The sequence below is a fragment of the Dipodomys spectabilis genome, unplaced genomic scaffold (genome assembly GCF_019054845.1).
Source record: "Dipodomys spectabilis isolate Male_0828 unplaced genomic scaffold, ASM1905484v1 ptg000480l, whole genome shotgun sequence".
NCBI classification, from domain to species: Eukaryota; Metazoa; Chordata; class Mammalia; order Rodentia; family Heteromyidae; genus Dipodomys; species Dipodomys spectabilis.
This window is the reverse complement of record NW_024871157.1, coordinates 1755026-1776954: the sequence shown is the minus strand read 5'-3', so window position 1 is coordinate 1776954 and position 21929 is coordinate 1755026. Positions and strand designations below refer to the sequence as shown.

General features: G+C 50.2%; 1 protein-coding gene across 1 annotated transcript; it reads left to right on the top strand.

Moving 5' to 3' along the window:
• Positions 1–4682: 4682 nt before the first annotated feature.
• Orai1 (ORAI calcium release-activated calcium modulator 1) lies at positions 4683–21704 on the top strand. Its single transcript, XM_042669016.1, has 2 exons — positions 4683–5116; positions 20688–21704. The coding sequence occupies exons 1-2, from the start codon at positions 4817–4819 to the stop codon at positions 21288–21290; spliced, it is 903 nt and encodes a 300-aa protein (XP_042524950.1). The 5' UTR covers positions 4683–4816; the 3' UTR covers positions 21291–21704.
• Positions 21705–21929: the final 225 nt, after the last annotated feature.

Sequence of the window (21929 nt, the reverse complement as noted above, 5' to 3'; positions counted from 1 at the left end):
TATTCTTTCTTCTCTTTCTTTTTTGCTGCTGGACTAGAATCCAGAACTTTGCACATGCTGAACACATGCTCTACCGCTAAGATACATCTCCAGCCTTTTTTATTTTTCTTTTTGGGGGTGTCTGAACTCAGGAGTTCATGAGTATTAGTTGCTGTACTGCTGAGCTATGATTGAGATAGGTCTTGCTCTTTGCCCAGGCATATTTAGACACTGATCCTCCTAGATATGCTTCCAATCCTAGCTAGAGTAGCAGATGTGTACCACTGTACCTAGCTTTTTCTGTTGAGATAGAGTTCTTTTCAACTTTTTTCCTCAAACCTCGATCCTCCCAATCTCAGCCTCCTGAATAGCCAGCCACTTCACCCAACTCCTCTTTTTCCTACTTCTGATCTGAGCACATGGGAAGTGGAGGAGCATGATGTCCAGATTTGGGGAACAGAAACTGCCTACACCCCAAAGCCGTATTCTGTGCCATCACTTCCAGACCATCTTGCTCTCCTTAAATAAGTAAGTTTTCTCCTTCTGGCTTCTAACCTTTTCCCTTTCAGAAGTTAGGCCCCACTACATCTAAAGGTAACATATAAAAGGCAAATAGGGAGGAAGGCGTTCCCTGAACCAAGGGTATTTCTTTTTTCTTTCTTTGGGGGGGGTCCGGAAGTGGGGCCTGAACTCTGGGCCTGGGTGCTGTCCCTCAGCTCTTCAGCTCAAGGCTAGCACTCTACCACTTCTGCCACTTCTGGCTTTTTTCTTTTTGCTTATGTGGTGCTGAGGAATCGAACCCAGGGCCTCAGGCATGAAAGGCAAGCACTCTACCACTGAGCCACCTTCCCAGCCCCCAAGGGTATTTCATTATCATATTCATTGAACCTTTTTCCATTGGGAAGCAGGAATTCAGGACAGTCTAGTAGTGGGATACTGGGACAAACAAGTCAGTACATAAATCAGCTAGATTTCAGGTGCTATTGGTCAGAACTATGAAGGGAAGACATCAGGGTGATGTGACACATCCAGACGTGGAGCTATTTAGGTAAAGGAATGTTGTTTCTTTGGAAGTGATATTTGAGACCAGATACCAACTGGAAGTGGAAGGCGAAATAAGTTGAAAGTCCATTACAATAACAAGCTTTGCTACTCAGGAGGCTGAGATCTGAGGATCGCAGTTCAAAGCCAGCCGGGCAGGAAAGTCCGTGAAACTCTTATTTCCAATAAACCACTAGAAAACCGGAAGTGGCATTGTGGCTTAAGTGGTAGAGTGCTAGCCTTGAGCTAAAGAGCGCAGGGACAGCGCCCATGCCCAGAGTTCAAGCCCCATGACCAACCAAAAAAAACCCAAAAACACCCAGGAAGCCATGCACTGGTGGTTTGTCTGTAATCCTAGCTATTGTAAGGTTCACTGAAGGAAACTACCACATGGTTCAAGCAGAAAAGTTTATTAGGAAGACAGCAAATTGCTGGCACACCCTGCAGTGAGGTCCTTGGAAAAAAGGGCCGACCCTTGGCAGGGTTTGAGTTAAGTAGGAAAGAGGTGGGGAGAAGGTGTGATTTGGATGGCCCAGGATGTGACCTCAGAGAAAGGGGAGGTAACTGGCCCAAGTGTGCCAGTCACCTAGGTAATGCAGGTGCTGGAAAACTGGTGGGCAGTGGGGGTAGGGGAAAACCTACATGTCGATTTGCACACAGACTCAGGTGGACCTAACAGCTACTCAGGAGGCTGAAATATGAGAATTGTACTTTAAAGACAGCCTAGGTAGGGAAGTCCATGAGACTCATCTCCAGTTAACCAAAAAGACACAAATGGAGCTCTGACTCAAGTGGTAGAGCACACCAGCCTTGAGTGAAACAGTTTAGTTGCAGCACCCAAGCTCTGAGTTTAAGCCTTAACATAAACACACACACACACAAAATCCCAAAAACTTGGGAAGGGAACCACCTTCATGTTTATCTCCTAACATGATTGGATGTAGGGAGGGCTGCCCTCTAGTGGTAATAAGAATCAAATGTCACCTCAGGGACCTGGGATGCCACATAAGTTTTTAGATTATAGGATAGTCTGTCACTCATTCCACTTGTGTTTATTTAACAGATATTTCCTGAGTGTGAAGAATGTACCAGTAATGTTTGAATCCTTGATGTTAGGAGCTGGAAACTGCCTATAAAGCTCCCTACCTGCTGGGCACTGGTGGCTCAACGCCTGCAATCCTAGCTACTCAGGAGGCTGAGATCTGAGGATCATAGTTTCAAAGCCAGCGCAGGCAGGACAGTCCATGAGTCTCTTCTCTCTAATAAACCACTAGAAAACTGGAAGTGGCTCTGTGGCTCAAGTGGTAGAGCACTTGCCTTGAGATGAAGAGCTGAGGGACAGCGCCCAGGCCCAGAATTCAAGCCCCACGACCAAAAAAAAAAAACAAACAGGTCCCTACCTTGGACTTAACATCATTACTCCAGTACTCTACCCCCCCATTCCAAAACAAAATTGGCTGTCTAATGCTCTAACAGTTACCCTGCTTCATGATCTTTGCCTTTGCAATTCCTTTGAACCTGGATAGCTAGATCCTGGCTCTTTGAATAGTAGCTCAAATCTAAGGTATGAAATTGTTTATTGTTTTCCCCTACCCAATGTAAGAGTCCATAAAGCTTATTTTCCAGAAATCTCGTTGGTCTAGCATATATATGTACTCAGAAGATACATGGTCAATGGATTTGAAGATTTGCTTATCTTAAAATATAGCTACTACATGAAGCTGGGCACTAGTGGCTCACACTTGTAATCTTATTCAGGAGGCTGAAATCTGAGGATCATGGTTCAAAGCCAGCCCAGGCAGAAAAGTCCATGAGACTCATCTCCAATTAACCATCAAAAACCTGGGGAAAAAAAGCTGTGGTTCAAGTGGTAGAATGCTAGCCTTGATCACAAAAACTCAAGGAGAGCACCCAGGCCCAGGGTTCAGGCCACAAGACTGGCTAAAAAAAAAAACAAACTATTGGGCAGTTGAACTTGGTGGTATAGGCTAGTAATCCCAGGACTCCAGAGATAGAGGCATTAGAATCGTGTGTTTGAGGCCAGCTTGGACTACATAGTGAGAGATGCCCTCAAAAAGAAAAACCAAGTGGGGCGCTGGTGGCTCATGTCTGTAATCTTAGCTACTCAGGAGGCAGATCTGAGCATTGCAGTTGGAAGCCAGCCCAGGCAGGAAAGTTCAAGAGACTCTTACCTCCGATTTAACCACCAGGAAAAAAAAAAAAAATGGAAGTGATACTGTGGCTCAAAATGTAGAGTGTTTGCCTTGAGTGAAAAAGCTCTGGGACAGTGCCCAGGCTCTCTGCTGAGTTCAAGCCCCACGACTGACAAAAAAAAAAAAAAAGAGAGAGAGAGAGAAAGACTCTCATCTCCAATTAGTCATCACAAGACTAGAGGTGGAGCAGTGGCACACGTGGTAGTGTCATCCTTGAGCAGAAAAGCAAAGTGAGAGCTCAATGCAAGCCCCAGTACTGTCACAAAAGAAAGAAAAAAAAAAGGAAGAAAGCCCTGAAAGAAAAAAAAAGGCTCCAATTTACCATGGATATGGAAATGGTAGGACACACCTGTAACCCCAGCACTCATGAGGCTGAGAAAGAAAAATCAATAGGTTGAGCCAGCCTAGGTTACATAAAAGACCTTGCCTCAAAAAAAAGCCACGCCAGGGCTGGGAAGGTGGCTCAGTGGTAGAGCACTTGCCTTGCATGCTTGAGGCCCTGGGTTCGATTCCTCAGCACCACATAAGAAAAAAGCCGGAAGTGGCGCTGTGGCTCAAGTGGTAGAGCGCTAGCCTTGAGCTGAAGAGCTGAGGGACAGCGCCCAGGCCCAGAGTTCAGGCCCCACGACCGGACCAAAAAAAAAAAAAAGCCACGCCAGGCGCCGTGGCTGACGCCTGTAATCCTAGCTACTCAGGAGGCCGAGGTCTAGGACTGCGGTTCAAAGCCTGCCTGGGCACGAAAGTCCTGTTCTTATCCCCAATGAACCAGCAGGAAACCGGAAGTGGCGCTGTAGCTCAAGGGGTAGAGCGCTCGCCTGGAGCTGAAGAGCTGAGGAACAGCGCCCAGACCCAGAGTTCAAGACTCACAACCGACAAAAAAGACAGAAAATGGCCATCTCAGTCCTAACCTCCCTGACCCTGCTTCTTTGTGCATTTACAACCCTGTAAATTATTGTCGTTTGCTCCTCGGTGGTGAGTGGCTCTTCCTCTCAGAGCCGGCACCAGCCTACCTGTCCTCTGCACCTGAGCGAACTCTAGACTTCAGCTTGCTCTTTTTCCAGCAGACCTGACGCCACCTGTTCCTTGGGCCTCAAGAGGTTCCCAGGGGTGACCTTAGGCGGCCCGGCCTCGCAGAGCTGCTGAGGGAGCCGGGCCACCAGAGCCGAGGCGGCTGTGAGAGGCGACGCCAACCCTCACTGGGCGCTTCCGGAGGAGGGAGCGGGCGGCGGCGTCGCGCCAAGGACCGAGGGCGGGACTGTCCGGAGGCGTCGGATCACGTGACCACGCGCAGGCACCGCCTGCTGGGCACTGGGTGGGCGTGGTGCATGCAAATAATCCAAGGGCGGTGGCCAATCACGTCGCGCGCTGAGGGTCCGGATCCGAGACCGGACGCCCGTCCGAGCGCCGGCTAGCGTCGCGGTCGCCTGGGGCTCTGGGACCGGCGCGGCGCACCGCTGCGGGCCTGCGAGTTAGTGCGGTGTCCGCTCGCTCCACTCCGGGTTCAGCGCGGCCGGGCCCGCGTAGGGGCGGGGGGCAGGCGGAGGTGCGGCGGGACCGGGGCCGCTGCCTTCGCAGCGTGCTCCATGCATCCGGAGCCCGCCCCGCCCCCGAGCACCAGCCACCCCGAGCTTCCCCTCAGCGGCAGCAACTCCACCAGCGGCAGCCGTCGGAGCCGCCGCCGCAGCGGGGACGGGGAGCTCCCGGGGGCCCCGCCGCCGCCGCACGCCGTCACCTACCCGGACTGGATCGGCCAGAGTTACTCGGAGGTGATGAGTCTCAACGAGCACTCGATGCAGGCGCTGTCCTGGCGCAAGCTCTACCTGAGTCGCGCCAAGCTCAAAGCCTCCAGCCGGACCTCGGCTCTGCTCTCCGGCTTCGCCATGGTGAGCCTGGGCCGCCCTGCCCCCCTCCCCTGGCCGCAGCCCCGACGGGGCCCACTGGGGAGCGGGCTGGGCGGGCCAGGGGAAGGGGAAGAGCTGGTGAGAAGCGGTCCTTCATGGACGCTGGAGGGGGGGAGGTGGTGTGGAGTGACGGACGGATGAGAAGACGTGCCAGGGGTCCAGGTGGCCTTCACATGGGCAGATCCGGTGCAGAACCGGCCGGGAAACGGGGTGGACACAAAGAATGATGCGTTCCAAACGTTAAATCTGTAAGAGTACAGTTCCGCCAGTGTTCAAGGGGAAAGGAGGGTGCTTTAATAAGAGTCCGGCCGGTTTGGGGACTGGCGTCCTATGAAGACTTGTGCCCTCGCACCTGAGATCAGAAGCTATTCATTGGCCAAGGTCTTTTAGCATCTAGTAGAGGGGATTTCCTGATATCTTCTTTCCACCACATTTTCCCTGAGCCTCAACCTGGGGGCGGGGGGGGGGGGGGTGACAGTTATTCTCTACCCTCACTTTCTTCAGAGACCTGCCACTGAGTCACAGGGTGTGGGGGAGGAGGTGGGAGTGTTCCCCTTGAACACTCTTGCTTGATTAAGGGGTAGCCTATTTCCTTCCCGGCCTCCCTCCCATCCCCTCCACAGTCTCCAGGGCCTGGCCTGAGAAGCCTGAGAGGGGTGGAGCTCCAGAGGTTTGCAGGTTGGAACCCAAAAGAAGGGCTGGGAATTCCTTTGGTCTGAAACCTTGGAGTTTCTCTGGGACAGGATACTACATAACAAGTCCATTATCATTACTCTGGGTGACCTCAGTCTGCCTGAGTGGGGTCTGCCCGCCATACCACTCCTTCCTGCTGCTTGTGGGAGCTATGTCCTTGGCCTTGAGGAAGGGAGTGGCGCTGCACCCTCCGTGTTTTCGTGGGAAGGGAGTGTGTCTGGGTCTCTCCCTGTGTTCTGCAAACAAGTGGACCAGTGTTGTGGAGCCTGAATATTTTAGAGTCCCAGAGTGCACTGGGCCACAGTGGGAAGGCCAGGAGATTGAACATGAGGAAGCACCCACCGCTCCTAGCTCTGTCACTTGAAACCTGTGTGACCTCAAGCCAGTCACTGTCTTTTTCTGGACATTGCATTTTCGAAGTGGTAAAGGAAGACTTCTTTCAGAAGTTTCTCTGGGGGCTGGGAAGGTGGCTCAGTGGTAGAGTGCTTGCCTTGAATGCCTGAGGCCCTGGGTTCGATTCCTCAGCACCACATAAGCAAAAAGAAAAAAGCCGGAAGTGGCGCTGTGGCTCAAGTGGTAGAGTGCTACTAGCCTTGAGCTGAAGAGCTGAGGGACAGCGCCCAGGCCCAGAGTTCAGGCCCCATGACTGGACCCCTCCCCCCCAAAAAAAGAAGTTTCTCTGGAGTGCCTGCCTTAGCAAGCACAAAGCCTTGAATTCAAAACCCCAGTATTGAAAAGGAAAAACATTGTATGACTTTGAGAATGAAATTGAAGGATCCCAGAAGAGGATATCAGAGACAGATTGAAAGTAAAGGAATAACCCCCAAGTTTTTAGTTTAGGGCAAAATGATCCATCTGTTTTCTGTCCTTCTCGATTTCTAAGAAACCAGTCAGTACTTTGTGCCTGAGGAATCTCTGTGAACAGTAGACATTTATAAAGCACTTTATGGATTCCCTCACTCCTCAGCACTCCTTCAATTTTGTCAGGAGACTTTCCCAAGGGCACACACCTCACCCAGTAGAGTGGGACTTGGAACCCAGGTGTGCTGCCATCCAGAACTTAAGCACGTGTACCAGTTTCCAGACATGAACAGTTCGGAGCAGCTATAGAGAATAGGAAAGAGCAAAAAAAGTGTCTTTGAAGCCAAGAAAAAAATGTTCTCTATCGTACAAGGAGGGAGTCACCTCTGGGTTTAGGATAATGGGATAATGATTGCTGCCCCTTTCTGCCCCAGTAGAGGTAAGGGACAGATGGATGACACTTGCCTTGTCTTTTCAAGTTCTCATCCTTCCTCTTGCTAAAACAGTGGAGGAAGTTGAGAGGCCCAGGGCAGCAGTGACATTGGTGAGCTTTGGCTTCCATACACTAATCTCTTCCGCACCTTATTTTCCCTAGCCTGGGTGGAGAAGGTTTGGTAGCACCCCTAAGTTCTACTGGCAAGAAAGGGGGAGACTTGACACTGCCTACATTCCAAGGTTACAAGACAGTAATTAATTATCCATTGGCCACCGAATTGGAATTCTCTGGGAGAGATTTGTGTGTAGTGGGAAGTCTGACCAGGCCCCACCCTTATTAGGCCACCCAGACTTTCAGTGAGCCTCAGAAAGGAAGGGGTGCCAGGCAGCCCTTGGTAACAGTGACAAGCTTCCTGAATTACTCTCCCTTGGCCTATGAGTCAGCACAACAGGCTTCCTGCCCCCAAAGGGCTTCCTTCCTAAAGACCTGGAAAACCAAACTCATGACACGACTGACCTTTGATCTCCAGTAGGTAGCTGAGTTGCCTAGGATGCCAAATTCACCTGCTTATCTGATGAGATTGAAGGGAGAGTCTTCCAAAAAGCTTGGTGGAGATTGAACCATTTGGCCACTTGGTGGTGGAAAGGGCTGGCCAGGTACCAGTGAAGTGTTAGGAAGAGGCCGAGGACCTGGGACCTGTTGGAAGCCAGTTTGCTCATGTGTACAAAGGCGATCCTCCACCATTTGCATAACGCTTTTTCACAAGGCTGGCTGAGTCTGGAAGTGGTTGGGGAATTTCAGGATCTGATGATTTAAGCATTGGCCAGATCTTCTCTGCTCTGCAGAAGTGGCTTCTGCTCCTGAGAACATTTCTACAAACAACCGCCCTTGGCAGACTCATACCAAACAAGGGGTGCTAGATGTAGCATATGACCTGGTGCCCCTGGAACAAAGGTCCCACTGGGGACCTTGCTTTGGGCCATCAATACCTCAAGTTACCACTCAGCAGTCTTAGCCTGGGCCTGACTCTGTCTCTGTCCCCTGTAAGACCTGTGAGCACACAGGATCCTGCCTGCTGGGGAGGGGCAGGCTGTAACATTAGCCTAAGCAGATGATAATTGGGAAGGTCAGCCTGTTGCAGTAAACAAAATGCTTTCCAAGACCTGGGATCAATTATTTTTGGATTATCTGCCTCCTCGAGTTCTCTGCCCCCAGCACCTTTTTGTTCCAGGTTCCAGAGCAGGTTGAGAAGTTGGCTACGATTTCTGTAAAAATGATTTGGAAGGAAGCATTCAAGTCATAAGACATTATTGAGCCTCTGTGACAAGTTTGGAGTTTCAAGGGCCTCAAGCTGAGCAAGAAGCTATTCTGTGTTCAGTACTCATCCTCAGTAGTGTTTGTTATTGTTGGAGTGGGCTTGTCTCTTGCACTAGGCCAGCCACGGTGCCAGGTGTTGGCACGTACCTCCCCCCAAGTCGTGAGGCTTCAATTCTGGGTCTGGGCTGTGCCCTGAGCTCCTGTTGCCCAAAGCTAGCACTCTACCACTTGAGCCACAGTGACACTGCAGGTTTTTTCAGTGATTTAATTGGAGAGAAGAGTCTCACAAGCCTGGCACTGCTGGCTCACGCCTTGAATCCTACTCAGGAGGCTGAAATCTGAGGATCGTAGTTCAAAGCCAGCCCAGGCAGGAAAGGCCATGAGACTCTTATCTCCAATTAAGTACCAGAAAACTGAACACTTCCAGTTCTCAGAGTTCAAGCCCCAAAACCAAAAAAAATAAAAGTCTCACTTTCCTGCCCAGGCTGGCTTTGAACCGCAATCCTCAGATCTCAGCCTCCTGAGTAGCTAAGATTGTAGGCATGAGCCTGGCTCCGTGTGTGTGTGTGTGTGTGTGTGTGTGTGTGTGTGTGTGTGAGCGCGCGTGCGTGCGCTTGCGTGTGTGTGTGTGTGTGTGTGTGTGTGTATGTAGCTTGAACTTGGAACCTGGCATGAGCCTGGCTGTGTGTGTGTGTGTGTGTGTGTGTGTGTGTGTGTGTGTGTGTGTGTGTGTGTGTGTGTGTGTGTGTGTGTGTGTGTTCCTGAGCTTTTTTGCTCAAAACTAGCTCTCTACCACTTTGAGCCACAGCTCAACTTTCTTCTTTCTTTCTTTTTTTTTTTTTTTGGTGATTAATTGGAGGAAAAGAGTCTGGCTTCCAACTGAGATCCTCAGATCTCAGCCTTCTGAGTGGCTGTGATTACAGGCTGGAGCCAACCATGCTCAGCCCTTCCCACGTACCATCTTGATATGCTCTCTACAGCCTGGTGAGGGCAGGTGGTCATCTCAGGTGATGACTGAGGTCACCTGCCTGGGAAGCTGCTGAGCCATGTGACCATGGCATAGCAAGAGAACAAGCGTTAGAGAGCTGAGAGGCTCAAGTACAGTAGAGCAAAGCGGGAGATGGCCCTCCAGCCAGACAACTTGGGTTTAACTTCCGGCTCTTCTTCTTTTTTATTTTTTTTATTTTTTATTTTTTTGTTGTGAAAATACCGTACAGAGGGGTTACAATTACATGGGCAAGATAATGAGTACATTTTTATCAAGCATTATTTCCGCCTCCTTTGTTTCCCCTTCCCATCCCTTTCCATCTCCCCACCCCCATTTACCACACCCCCCCCCAAAAAAAAAGTTACAAAGTTTGTTTTTCTTTTTTTTTCTTTTTTTTTTGGGGGGGGTCCGGTCGTGGGGCCTGAACTCTGGGCCTGGGTGCTGTCCCTCAGCTCTTCAGCTCAAGGCTACCACTCTACCACTTGAGCCACAGCCCCACTTCTGGATTTTTTCTTTTTGCTTATGTGGTGTTGAGGAATCGAACCCAGGGCCTCATGCATGCAAGGCAAGCGTTCTACCACTGAGCCACCTTCCCAGCCCTAAAGTTCATTTATCGACATAACGACTTGTACATCTCATTGTTGCAATGCGTCCACCTGCACCAGCTCTTCCTCTTACAACTGAAAGACTTTGGCTAAGTCACTTACCCTCTCTGAACCTGTTTCCTGGTCTATAAAATAGGGCAACAACAGCACCAACCTCATTAGTGAGAATTCACCAAGTGAGTATTTGCAGAGTACTTAGAGTATTTGACTTGGTAGCCTGGAAACTTGCTCACCCCTTTCCCCCATAGAAGTAGGGTTACTTGCTTGACATTTTGTTTTGTTTTTCTTCCAACTCCAGGTTGGCCCAATCCTTCTGCCTCAGCCTCTGAATGCTGGGATTATAAGCACCAAGCAGAGTTAGCAGAGTTAAAAGCAAATTATTCCAGCAGAGCCTTGAGGATGGTGGGGTTAGGGCTTGGAGAAGAGCCTTGGTTCAGGTTAAAGGACATGGCAGGAGCTGTTAACCAAGATGAATCTTGGGGAAAGCCTGGAAGGTTGGTGTGGGGGGATTGTGCCACCTATAGAAGGCCTTGATTGGCTGTTGAAGAAGCTTGAGCCAGGCACTGGTGGCTTACACCTGTAATCCTTGCTACTCAGGAGGCTGAGATCTGAAGATCGTGGTTTGGTTGTGGACTCTTATCTTCAGTTAACTACCAGAAAACTGGAAGTGGAACTGTGACTCAAAGTGGTAGAGCTCAGAGACAGTGCTCATTCCCTAAATTCAAGCTCCACCACCAACCAAAAAACAAAAAGGTTCAACTCCTGTGTAGGCAACAGGAGTCATCAAAAGTTATAGACAGAGAAGTTGCAAGAATTCTATAATAGGATGAAAGTAGTTGCTATTTACCGAACCCCTGTTGTGCCAGGCCTGAGCCTTTTCCTTTCATTCTTGTTTAATCCTCACAACAGCTCTTAAAAGTATGTACTCAAGACAGGAAAACTAGGCTTCTTAGAGGCCCCGACCACCAGTAAGTAGGACTCAAGCCCTGGTCTCTGATTTGAAGCCTCTGGTAACCCTCCCCACCCCCTAGCTGTGTGATAACTGGTCCTTTGAGGTCTTCTAGATGCAGGTTTTGCACATTAGATTTGTATGTTAGGCTGTGCATGAATTGGGTTTGCTGAATATCCCAAGAAGAGGGTGCTGCTGGCCCAGCAAAGGCTTGTGAAACTTTGCCTGTGCCTGCGGCCTGTTTCAGGAATTCTCTGCTGAGAGCAATGAGGTTGCTGGGTCTCTGGTTGCTGGGTCTGTGGCTGGCCAGGGGGAAAGTCTTTAAGTTGGTTTTGCTGAGGTGGCACTGTGGTGATGGATGTTGGATTGAGGTGAGGAGTAAGGCTCCCTTGGAGGAAGCAAACTGGACATAAGGCTTAAACCTTGGCAGCTGATTTCCCCCTGACAGGGCTCCTAACCGTCATTCGTTTATTTTTAAATAATTTTTTAAATTATTTTATTATTATTGTAAAGGTGATATACATAGAGAGGGGTCATTGTTATATAAGTCAGGTGTAAAGAATACATTTCTTGGGGCCGGGAAGGTGGTTCAGTGGTAGAATGCTTGCCTTGCATGCATGAGGCCCTAGGTTCGATTCCTCAGCACCACATAAACAAAAAGAACAAAGCCGGAAGTGGCGCTGTGGCTCAAGTGGTAGAGCGCTAGCCTTAAGCTGAAGAGCTGAGGGACAGCACCCAGGCCCAGAGTTCAGGCCCCACGACCGGACCCCCCCAAAAAAAATACATCTTTTTCTTTCTTTCTTTCTTTCTTTCTTTCTTTCTTTCTTTCTTTCTTTTTTGAAAATCTTTATGGGACTCTTACTTGATACCCTTCTTTGAGGATCATTGGTCTAACCCAGGGTTCAGCCAACTTTTTCAGTAAAGATCATGGGGTCCCTGAGGTAGCTCCTCAACTCTCCCATTGGCCATGGACTGGGTGTGAAGTAACAGACATGGCCAGTAAATGGGTATGTAAGTAAAACTATTTACAAAATCACTATGGGCCTTTGTTGAACTATGGTCTCCAAACGGCGTGTGTGTGTGCGCGTGCGTGTGCGCGCATGCGCGCACATGTGGAAGTGCACATGTGCATATTTGGAACTGGAAGTTGAACTCTGGGGAATCAAGATTTCAAGGCAGGTACTATACACTTGGGCCAGGCCTTTATCCCTTTTTTGCATTGGTTCAATCCTTCAGTTCTCACTTGGCTTTTCCTACTCAAGGCTGGTACTCTCCTGCTTGAGCCATACATCTCTTCACAGCATTTTGGTAGTTAATTGAAGATAAGAGTTACACAAACTTTTCTTCCCATGGCTGGCTTGACTGGCTTTGAACCATGATTCTCAGATCTCAGCCCTCTGGGTAGCTAGGATTACAGGTGTGAGCCACTAGCATCCAACACATAACTTTTTTATGAATGAATGGACAGCTCTATTAAGGACCTGGTTGGAGACCAGAACATAGTAATGACTTGGGAGAACATTGAAATTTTCCAGATGAAGAGAAAAGAAAGTCTAGGCCTGTCACCGGTTCTTCTATTTACAGATTTAACTTGTTAGTGGTTTACGATACAAATTTAGTGCGTGGACATTAGCTTATTTATTTGTTTGTTTGTTGTTTTGCTGGTCCTGGGGCTTGAACTCTGGGCCTCAGCACTGTTCCTGAGATTTTGTGCTCAAGACTAACAGACTAACATTCTACCAATTAGAGCCACAGCAGCATTTCTTGTCAGTCATGGGGCCTGAACTCTGGGCCTAGGCACTGTCCCTCAGTTCTTCAGCTCAAAGCTCTACCACTTGAGCCACAGCACCACTTTCAGCTTTTTCTGATTATGTGGTATTGAAGAATCGAACCCAGGGCCTCATGCATGCGAGGCAAGTACTCTACCACTGAGCCACCTTCCCAGCCCCACTTTATTTTTTTATTTTTTTAAAGTCTTGTGAACTTTTCTGCCCAAGCTAGCTTTAAACCACAATCCTCAGATCTCAGCCTCTTGAGTAACTAGGATCATAGACATGAGCCACTGATGCCTGGTGAAACTAGCATTTTTCAAAATGAAATAGGAATGGAGGCTGGAAGTGTAACTCATTGGTAGAGCATTTGCCTAGCATGCTTGAGTCCCTGGGATCCAACCCAGTGCTGGGGGTTGGGGGAACAAAGAATGGAATGAACTAGAGTAGCAGCATGCCTTGCATCTTGCAAGAATAGACTATTGGCAGGCCTCGAGGATTAGTGGTGTCGGATAGAACTTTCGTTTGTTATAAAAGTGTGCATAGGTCTATTTATAGAAACATTTGGAAGATTGGACTCCTGTGGTCAGGAGATTTTGTAAATCACTGGACTAGGCCTCAGATCTCTCTTAATGGACTGTTTCCTTTTGAGGTGAGGTAGGCAGGCAGGCCTTAGACATCTGTGGGTGACCCTGTATGACCACATCTTATGGCCCCTGAACTCAAGCCTGCAGCCTAGCATGTTTCTCAGGCAATGAACAAAAGCAGACCCAAACTAGGGCGTGAAGGGTGTCTCCCATTGTGGCCACTGGCTTTGGGCCTAGCACGGGAGGAGAGGCTGCCTCAAAAGGGCCTGGACTTCAAGTCCAGGTGCCCAGCATCCTACTGTCAAACCCCACAGTAGGGAGGGAAAGGGGCTGGAGTTCAAGTGGGGTGAGCAAGCATCTGAGCAAGTCCACTAAGCCCTGGCCACTGCAGGATCAGGGTCTTCAGTCCTTAAAAGTTTGGCGTGTTGTGGGGCGCTGGTGACTCATGCCTATAATCCTAGCTACTCAGGAGGCTGAGAGCTGAGGATTGTGGTTCAAAGCCAGCCTGGGCAGGAAAGTCTGTGAGACTCTTGTCTCCAGTGAACCAACAGAAAACTGGAAGTGGTGTTGTGTAGGTCAAGTCATAGAGTCCTAGCATTAAGCCAAAGAGCTAAGGGACAGCGCCCAGGCCCAGAGTTCAAGCCCCATGACCAACCAGGGGGAAAAAAGTTTGTCATGTCCTGTGTTGCCTGCACGCTTTGTGAAGCTGAGCTTTATGGTCTCTGGGTCTCTCTCTCTCTCTCTCTTTTTTTTGTCGGTCATGGGGCCTGAACTCTGGGCCTAGGTGCTGTCCCTCAGTTCTTCGGCTCAAAGCTAGAGCCCTCAGTGCTACTTCCATTTTTTTCTGTTTATGTGGTGCTGAGGAATCAAACCCAGGGCCTCATGCATACAAGGCAAAACACTCTACTACTGAGCCACCTTCCCGGCCCCTCTGGGCCTATCTCTTTTAGGCCTCGGGTGGTCAAGTTCATGGAGGCACTTGGCTAGGCTGGCTGGCTAGGATTTGTTTATTTTGGGTTAATGGGCCCAGCTCTTGGGCTATATTTACCTTGTGAAGCTGCTGCATGCAACCTGATCTGATCTGATCTGTTCTCTCTGGGTCTCTGAGTGTCAGCTGCCAGATTCTTCAAGGTCCCCATAAACTATATTCTCCCCACCCTGGGGGACATTTCTCAAGTGGGAAGCATTGGGGCAGGGAGAACATGGAGGCGGGCTGGGAAGGTGGCTCAGTGGTAGAGTGCTTGCCTAGCATGCATGAAGCCCTGGGTTCCATTCCTCAGTACCACATACACAGAAAAAGCTGGAAGTGGCGCTGTGGCTCAAGTGGTAGAGTGCTAGCTAGCCTTGAGCAAAAGAAGCTCAATGACAGTGCCCAGGCCCTGAATTCAAGCCACATGACTTGGGGAGAGGAGGGGGAATCAGTGGCTTTTATGCCCCTAGGAATCATTTCTTAATGCACCCTCCTGGCGTTTAACTCGGCCCCAAATGTGGCAGTGGTGTATACAACCAGCCTGTGTGGCTGGAGTTCCAGGAATGATTAGGGCCTTTGAGGGTGATGGGGTTTCTTCCGCAGCAGGGCCGAGGGCCCCTTCCTCTTCCTTAGAGGACTCGGCCTCTCTCAGTCCAACGCCTAGGTTGAAGGAGGGTTGGCTAGTTTTGTCATCTTAGGCCGGCTGGGTGCCAGCATCCTGAGGGTGTGTCCCCCATCCGGCAGAGGAGGTGTAGGGTACATGTTCTCTTTGTATAGAGTCAAGTTGTCAGGACTGCCCGAGAATGGGGCAGAAGAGGCTCAGAGTAAAGGCAGAACATGGACATGAGGATTGTCTTCCCCGGCCGGGACTGAGCATCCAGGAGCTATTGTTCTGCTTCTAGCTGTGTGTTTTTCCTTTTAACTAAGATTTATTGAGCTTCTCCTGTGGCTGACTCTGTGCTAAATATTTACACTTCCAAACCTCATTTAACCTCAGCAGCCGTGAGAGGAAAGCGCTCTATGACCCCTGTTGTGAATGGGCTTCCAAATGACAGGAGTTCAAATCCCCCATCCAACACCAAGATAACTTTTCCAATTAACCTCACCTCTGAGCCTCAGTTTCCTCAAGCAAAGAATAATGGTTTGGACTGGGAAGGTGGCTCAGTGGTGGAGCGCTTGCCTTGCATACATGAGGCCCACGGTTCGATTCCTCAGCACCACATAAGCAGAAAAAGCCGGAAGTAGCACTGTGGCTCAAATGGTAGAGTGCTAGCCTTGAGCTAAAGAGCTGAGGGACTGTGCCAGGGACTGTCCCAGAGTTCAGGCCCCATAACCAACCAAAAAGGAAAAAACAGAATAATGGCTTATTTTTGTTTTGTGTAGCAGTGCAGGCAAGCACTCTGCTACTAGGTGTCATCCCCAGCTGGAATAATGATAATACTTTAAATTTATTGGAGGGAACTATTTATGTTCATTAACTCCTTGCATCTTTGTAACCATAAGAAGCAGGCTCCCTTCCACTTTGTAAATGCAGACGCGGGCTTGGGGTCACCAGCTTCGTGAGCACACATGGTGTGTACTTGGAGGGGAGGGGCATCTGTGGGCTTATGGGCTCTGCAGGAGGGTAAAGGGGGGGTGGCCAGGATGCCAGGAGGCACCAGGTACAGGACAGATTGGGAGCTGCCTACATACAGCCCTCCCCCGCCCCCCACCAGAAACCACCCAGCACCAGCTCAGGGCCGGCCCACCTAACGGCTCAGGACATGTGCAGTGTGTGTGGAATGAACCCTTGCACCAGGGCAGTCGGGCAGCAGTCTCTCTGCTTGTCCTTTCTCAGGTTTCAGGTTCCAAGCTGCAGCCAAAACAGGAAAAGGAAGTGTAGAGGGGGAGGAGGGAAGACCTGCTGGGGGTGCCCTGCCTCCCAGGCACTGGCAGGCCTGGGGGCAGCGGCTCTTACTGGGCTTATTCCAGCCAGCCGGCTGCCTGCACTGCTGCTCAACCCCCTCACCCACATGGACTAAGAGCGCTCAGAATCGGCTTCAGGTCACTGTTTTTCTTTCCTTTTTTTAAGTCAAAATCCTGATGGCATTGCTCCAGATTTACATGAGTTTGAACTGTTTTGTAAACTCCCAGGATAAAAAGTACATATCCAGCTGCCCTGGCACGGGTAGCTCATGCCCATAATCTTAGCTACAGAGGAGACTGAGAGCTGAGGATCCTTGTTCCAGGCCAACCTGGGCAGGAAAGTCCATGAAACTCTTATCTCTAGATAACCAAAGAAAAACAGAAGTGGCCCTGTGGTTCAAAATGGTAGAGTGTTAGGGGCTGGGAAGGTGGCTCAATGGGAGTGCTTGCCTTGCATGCCTGAGGCCCTGGGTTCGATTCTTCAGCACCACAGAAGCAGAAAAGGCTGGAAGTGGGGCTGTAGCTCAAGTGGTAGAGCGCTAGCCTTGAGCTGAAGAGCTGAGGGACAGCGCCCAGGCCCAGAGTTCAGGCCCCATGATTGACAAAAAAAAAAAAAAGCTCAGTGACAGGGCCCAGGCCCTGAGTTCAGGACCTACAATCAAAAAAAAGAAGTTCGCATCCTTGCAGGTTGTGGGAATTCTTGGGCAAAAGTGTGTGAATCCAAGCCAGGCGCTGGTGGCTCACGCCTGTAATCCTAGCTACTCAGGAGGCTGAGATCTGAAGATCTCGGTTCAAAGCCAGCCCGGGCAGGAGAGACCATGAGACTCCTATCTCCAATAAACCACCAGAAAACCGGAAGTGGCGCTGTAGCTCAAGTGGTAGAGCGCTCGCCTTGAGCTGAAGAGCTGAGGGACAGCGCCCAGGCCCAGAGTTCAAGCCCCACGACCGACAAAAAAAAAAAAAAGTGTGTGAATCCCATTGAAACAGTCTGAGAAGTCCCTCATTTCCGAGACCCCATGGTGAGGCAAGGGGCAGTTCCATTTCCAAAGCCATCTCTGGCCAGGCCTGGCCCCTCCAGCAGGAGGATAGAAAACGTGAGGATCTCAGAGACATGGGTTCTAAACTGAGCAGTAATATTAAAGCTCATTTGACTGATGCTCTATTCTGTGCCAGGCACCATTTCACAAGGATTAGTTCACTCCTCAATAGCTCCTGGAGGCACATGGCATTCCTCACTCCCATTTTAGATGTGTGGAATCGGTAAGACCAAAAACCCAAAGAAAACTTGCCTGGAACATGAAGCCTGATGAAGGGCTGAGGAGTCAGAGATCTGGTGGGGCAAGAAAGAGGGGGAGGGCGACGCAGGAATTCCCTGCTGCTGCTGGTAAGATCAATGGCAAAAATTTCAGCATCAGACACCCCTTTCTGAACCTACCACCAGACAGAACAAATGTATTATCCTTACTGTAGAATAACTGGCCACGCACTGATCACACATGCCTGTAATCCTAGCTACTTTGGAGGCAGAGTTCAAAAGACCCCATCTCAACCTGTAGCCGTTAGCAAGATGGTGGGCACTTGTCACCTCCAGATATGACAGGATGCATAAATAGGAGAATCTCATTCAGCCAGGGCTGGGTATAAAAGTGAGACTATCTCAAAATTAACCAGAACAAAAAGACCTGGAGATGGGACTCCAGTAGTACAAAACCTGCCAAGCAAGGACAATGCCCTGAGTTCAAACCCTAATACTACCAGAAAAAGAAAGTCACAAGCCACTGGGAGTGGTGGCATACACCTGCAATCCCAGCACTTGGTAGGTAGAAGCACGAGTCTAAGCACAGTGTAACAAGGCAAGACTCTGTCTCTAAAAAATGGAATCACTATTGTTGATGGTGTCATGTTCCTTGGTGCCTGCTGCCCTTGACCCCGCGCTCAGTGGCAGACCTGGGCAGCATGCCCACTACCCGCTTCTCCTGGCCCAGATCTGATGAGCTGGCTCCTTCACATGAGGGTTATTTGCAAGATCTAGGTGAGAAGAGAAGAGCAGGTGGCAGATGCAAACTGTGCCCCTGGTAACCCCTGTCTCCAGGAACTAGGAGCTGGTACATCAGCTCTGGGGCTAGAGGAAGAAATGGTCCTGGGGTTTGCTGGCTGTCCAGCCAAGAAATGGGCACCGGGTTGACCGAGTTGAGTCCGTCTCTTCTGGGAAGTGTGGCAAGGTTCCTTGTCAGTGTGTGCGCTGCATTCTTAGAAATGTCCAATGTGTGACGCAGGCAGGGAGAGCCTTCACCCTCCAACCCCTTCCTATTCCCTGTTCCCCGAGGAGATTATGAATGAGGGGCCTGGTTTGGGTGTGAGAGGTGGTGGGTGGTGGTGGTGGTGGTGGTTGTTTTTCGGTCGTTGGGCTTGAACTAGGGGCCTAGGTGCTGTCTCTGAGCTCTTTTTTCAAGACTTTGAGCCATAGCTCCATTTCCAGTTTTCTGCTGGTTAATTGGAGATAAGTCTTATGGACTTTTGTGCTCAGGCTGGCTTTGAACCACATTCCTTAGATGTCAGCCTTCTTTTTTTTTCTTTTGCCTGTCCTGGGGCTTGGACTCAGGCCCTGGGCACTGTCCCGGAGCTTCTTTGTACTAAGGATAGCACTCTACCGCTTGAACCACAATGCTACTTCCAGCTTTTTTGAGTAGTTTAGTGGTAATAAGAGTCCCACAGTCGGCCCAGCACGGGTGGCTCAAGCCTATACTCCTGGCTACTAAGAAGGCTGAGAGGGGCTGGGAAGGTAGCTAAGGTGGCTCAGTGGTAGAGCGCTTGCCTTGCATGCCTGAGGCCCAGGGTTTGATTCCTCAGCACCACAAAAGCAGAAAAAGCTGGAAGTGGCGCTGTGGCTCAAGTGGTAGAGCACTAGCCTTGAGCTGAGCTGAGCGCCCAGGCCCAGAATTCAAGCCCCATGATCCACCAAAAAAAAAAGTCTCAGCCGGGCGCTGGTGGCTCACGCCTGTAATCCTAGCTACTCAGGAGGCTGAGATCTGAGGATAGCGGTTCAAAGCCAGCCCGAGCAGGAAAGACCATGAGACTCCTATCTCCATTAAACCACCAGAAAACCGGAAGTGGCGCTGTAGCTCAAGTGGTAGAGTGCTCACCTTGAGCTGAAGAGCTGAGGGACAGCGCCCAGGCCTAGAGTTCAAGCCCCACGACCGACAAAAAAAAAAAAAAAAGTCTCACAGACCTCAGCCTCCTGAGTAGCTAGGATTACAGGCATGAGATACCAGCATTCAGCTGGTTTTGTTTTGTTTTGTTTTGTTGGTCAGTAGTGGGGCTTGAATGCTGTACCTCAGCTCTTCAGCTCAAGGTTAGTGCTCTACCACTTGAGTCTTAGCCCCACTTCCAGCTTTTTCTACTTATGTGGTGCTGAGGAATCGAACCCAGGGCCTCATGCATGCAAGGCAAGCACTCTACCACTGAGCCACCTTCCCAGCCACCCTCCCCCCCCCCCCCCTTTTTTTTTTTTGGTCAGTTGTGGGAGGGTGAACTCTGGGCCTGGGCACTCTTCAGCTCAAGACTAGTGCTCTACCACTTGAGCCACAGTGCCACTCCTGGCTTTTTTTTTGGGGGGGGGGGGGTTGGTCGTGGGGCTTGAACTCTGGGCCTGGGCGCTGTCCCTCAGCTCTTCAGCTCAAGGCGAGCGCTCTACCACTTGAGCTACAGCGCCACTTCCGGTTTTCTGGTGGTTTATTGGAGATAGGAGTCTCATGGTCTTTCCTGCTCGGGCTGGCTTTGAACCGAGATCCTCAGATCTCAGCCACCTGAGTAGCTAGGATTACAGGCGTGAGCCACCAGCGCTGGCTTTTCTAGTCGTTTTAATTAGAGATAAGAGTCTGATGGACTTTCCTGCCCTGGCTGGCTTTGAATTGTAATCCTCAGATCTCAGCCTCTTGAGTAGCTAGGATTACAGGTGTGATCCACCAGCACCCAGCGACTTCTGGCTTTTTCTGCTTATGTGGTGCTGAGGAATGAACCCAGGGCCTCATGCATGCGAGGCAAGCACTCTTCCACTGAGCCACCTTCCCAGCCCCTTTTGTACATTTTTATTGGTTTGGTTTTTGAAATTTGGGGGATTGAAGCAAGCACTCTACCACTTAGCTAAACTCAGTACATCTTTAATGTTTTTTAATAAAAAAGTATGCATAAATTAATTTAAAATATGCATACTATCAAAATGTGGTATGTTTGGCACTAACAGCATTCCCATTTGGGCGGTATTCACCATGCACTAGGACCTCTCCTTTGTTAAGATGTTTTTATGAACTAATGTGATATCCTGTTTTCTAGAAAGATGAGGCTCAGAGAGGCTTTCCCTTGGGCACATAGCTAGTAGGCTCCAAGTTTGCTTTCTCCACCAATACTGTCTGCCATTTCTCTACCCCAAGTGCGTGGGGCTTTATTATTCCTTCCCACAATGTCCCAGAGCCTGACAAGAGGAGAGGCGAGATTTGATGTTGTCACTCATTCTCCCTATCCTCCCTCCCCTAGGTGGCAATGGTGGAGGTGCAGCTGGACGCCGAACATGACTATCCACCAGGGCTGCTCATTGTCTTTAGTGCCTGCACCACGGTGCTGGTGGCCGTGCACCTGTTTGCGCTTATGATCAGCACCTGCATCCTGCCCAACATCGAGGCGGTGAGCAACGTACACAACCTCAACTCCGTCAAGGAGTCACCACATGAGCGCATGCACCGCCACATTGAGCTGGCCTGGGCCTTCTCCACCGTTATTGGGACGCTGCTCTTCCTGGCTGAGGTCGTATTGCTCTGCTGGGTCAAGTTCTTACCCCTCAAGAAGCAGCCAGGCCAGCCGAGCCCCACTAGCAAGCCTTCAGCCAACCCTGGCTATAATAATAACAGCAGTGGTGGCATCACCCCAGGCCAGGCAGCAGCCATCGCCTCCACTGCTATCATGGTCCCCTGTGGCCTGGTCTTTATCGTCTTTGCGGTCCACTTCTACCGATCACTGGTCAGCCATAAGACGGACCGACAGTTCCAGGAGCTCAATGAGCTGGCCGAGTTTGCCCGATTGCAGGACCAGCTGGACCACAGAGGGGACCACCCCCTGACCCCTGGGAGCCACTATGCCTAATTCTTCACACCACTGAGCCCTTCAGAGCTTTGGCCTATGTCCTTCCCCATGACCCTGTCCTTTCAGCCCAGAGGACAGCCTGTGCAGGGGGCTGGGCTGGGCAGAGTGGAGGGAAGGCGCTTTTTATAAAAGAAATGGTTGCACTTTGAGACTTTTCTGCCAAGAAAATAAGCACTCCCTGTTCTTCCAGCCATGGGTCTCCCCGCGGGGGGGTGGGGGACCAGAGTGGGAACAGATGCTCTCTTTGTCCCTATGCTACCCCTGTGCCAGTGACACCCGGATGCTTCCTGTTCCATCTCCACTGCCCTCCCTATTCAACCGTCTAGTGTGTGTGTGTGTGTGTGTGTGTGAGAGAGAGAGTGTGTGCGTGTGTGTGTGTGTTTGAACACAAAAATATACTCACAAGGGACCCCATCTCGTGTCTTGATGATTTTGTTCTTGTTCTGCCAAGTATGGTTTCTACTGGTATACCACATCACATAGATGAACATAAAGCAAAGTTGCAAAGTTGTTTTTATTAAATAAACCAGATTGGGGCTGGGAAGGTGGCTCAGTGGTAGAGCGCTTGCCTTGCATGCCTGAGGCCCTGGGTTGGATTCCTCAGCACCACATAAGCAAAAAGGAAAAAAAGCCGGAAGT

Excerpts from the sequence above, each read along its gene's own strand:
- Orai1 (XM_042669016.1), top strand. The coding sequence starts at position 4,817 with ATGCATCCGGAGCCCGCCCCGCCCCCGAGCACCAGCCACCCCGAGCTT. Across the intron at positions 5,117-20,687 it reads TGCTCTCCGGCTTCGCCATG|GTGGCAATGGTGGAGGTGCA; the intron begins GTGAGCCTGGGC and ends TCCCTCCCCTAG.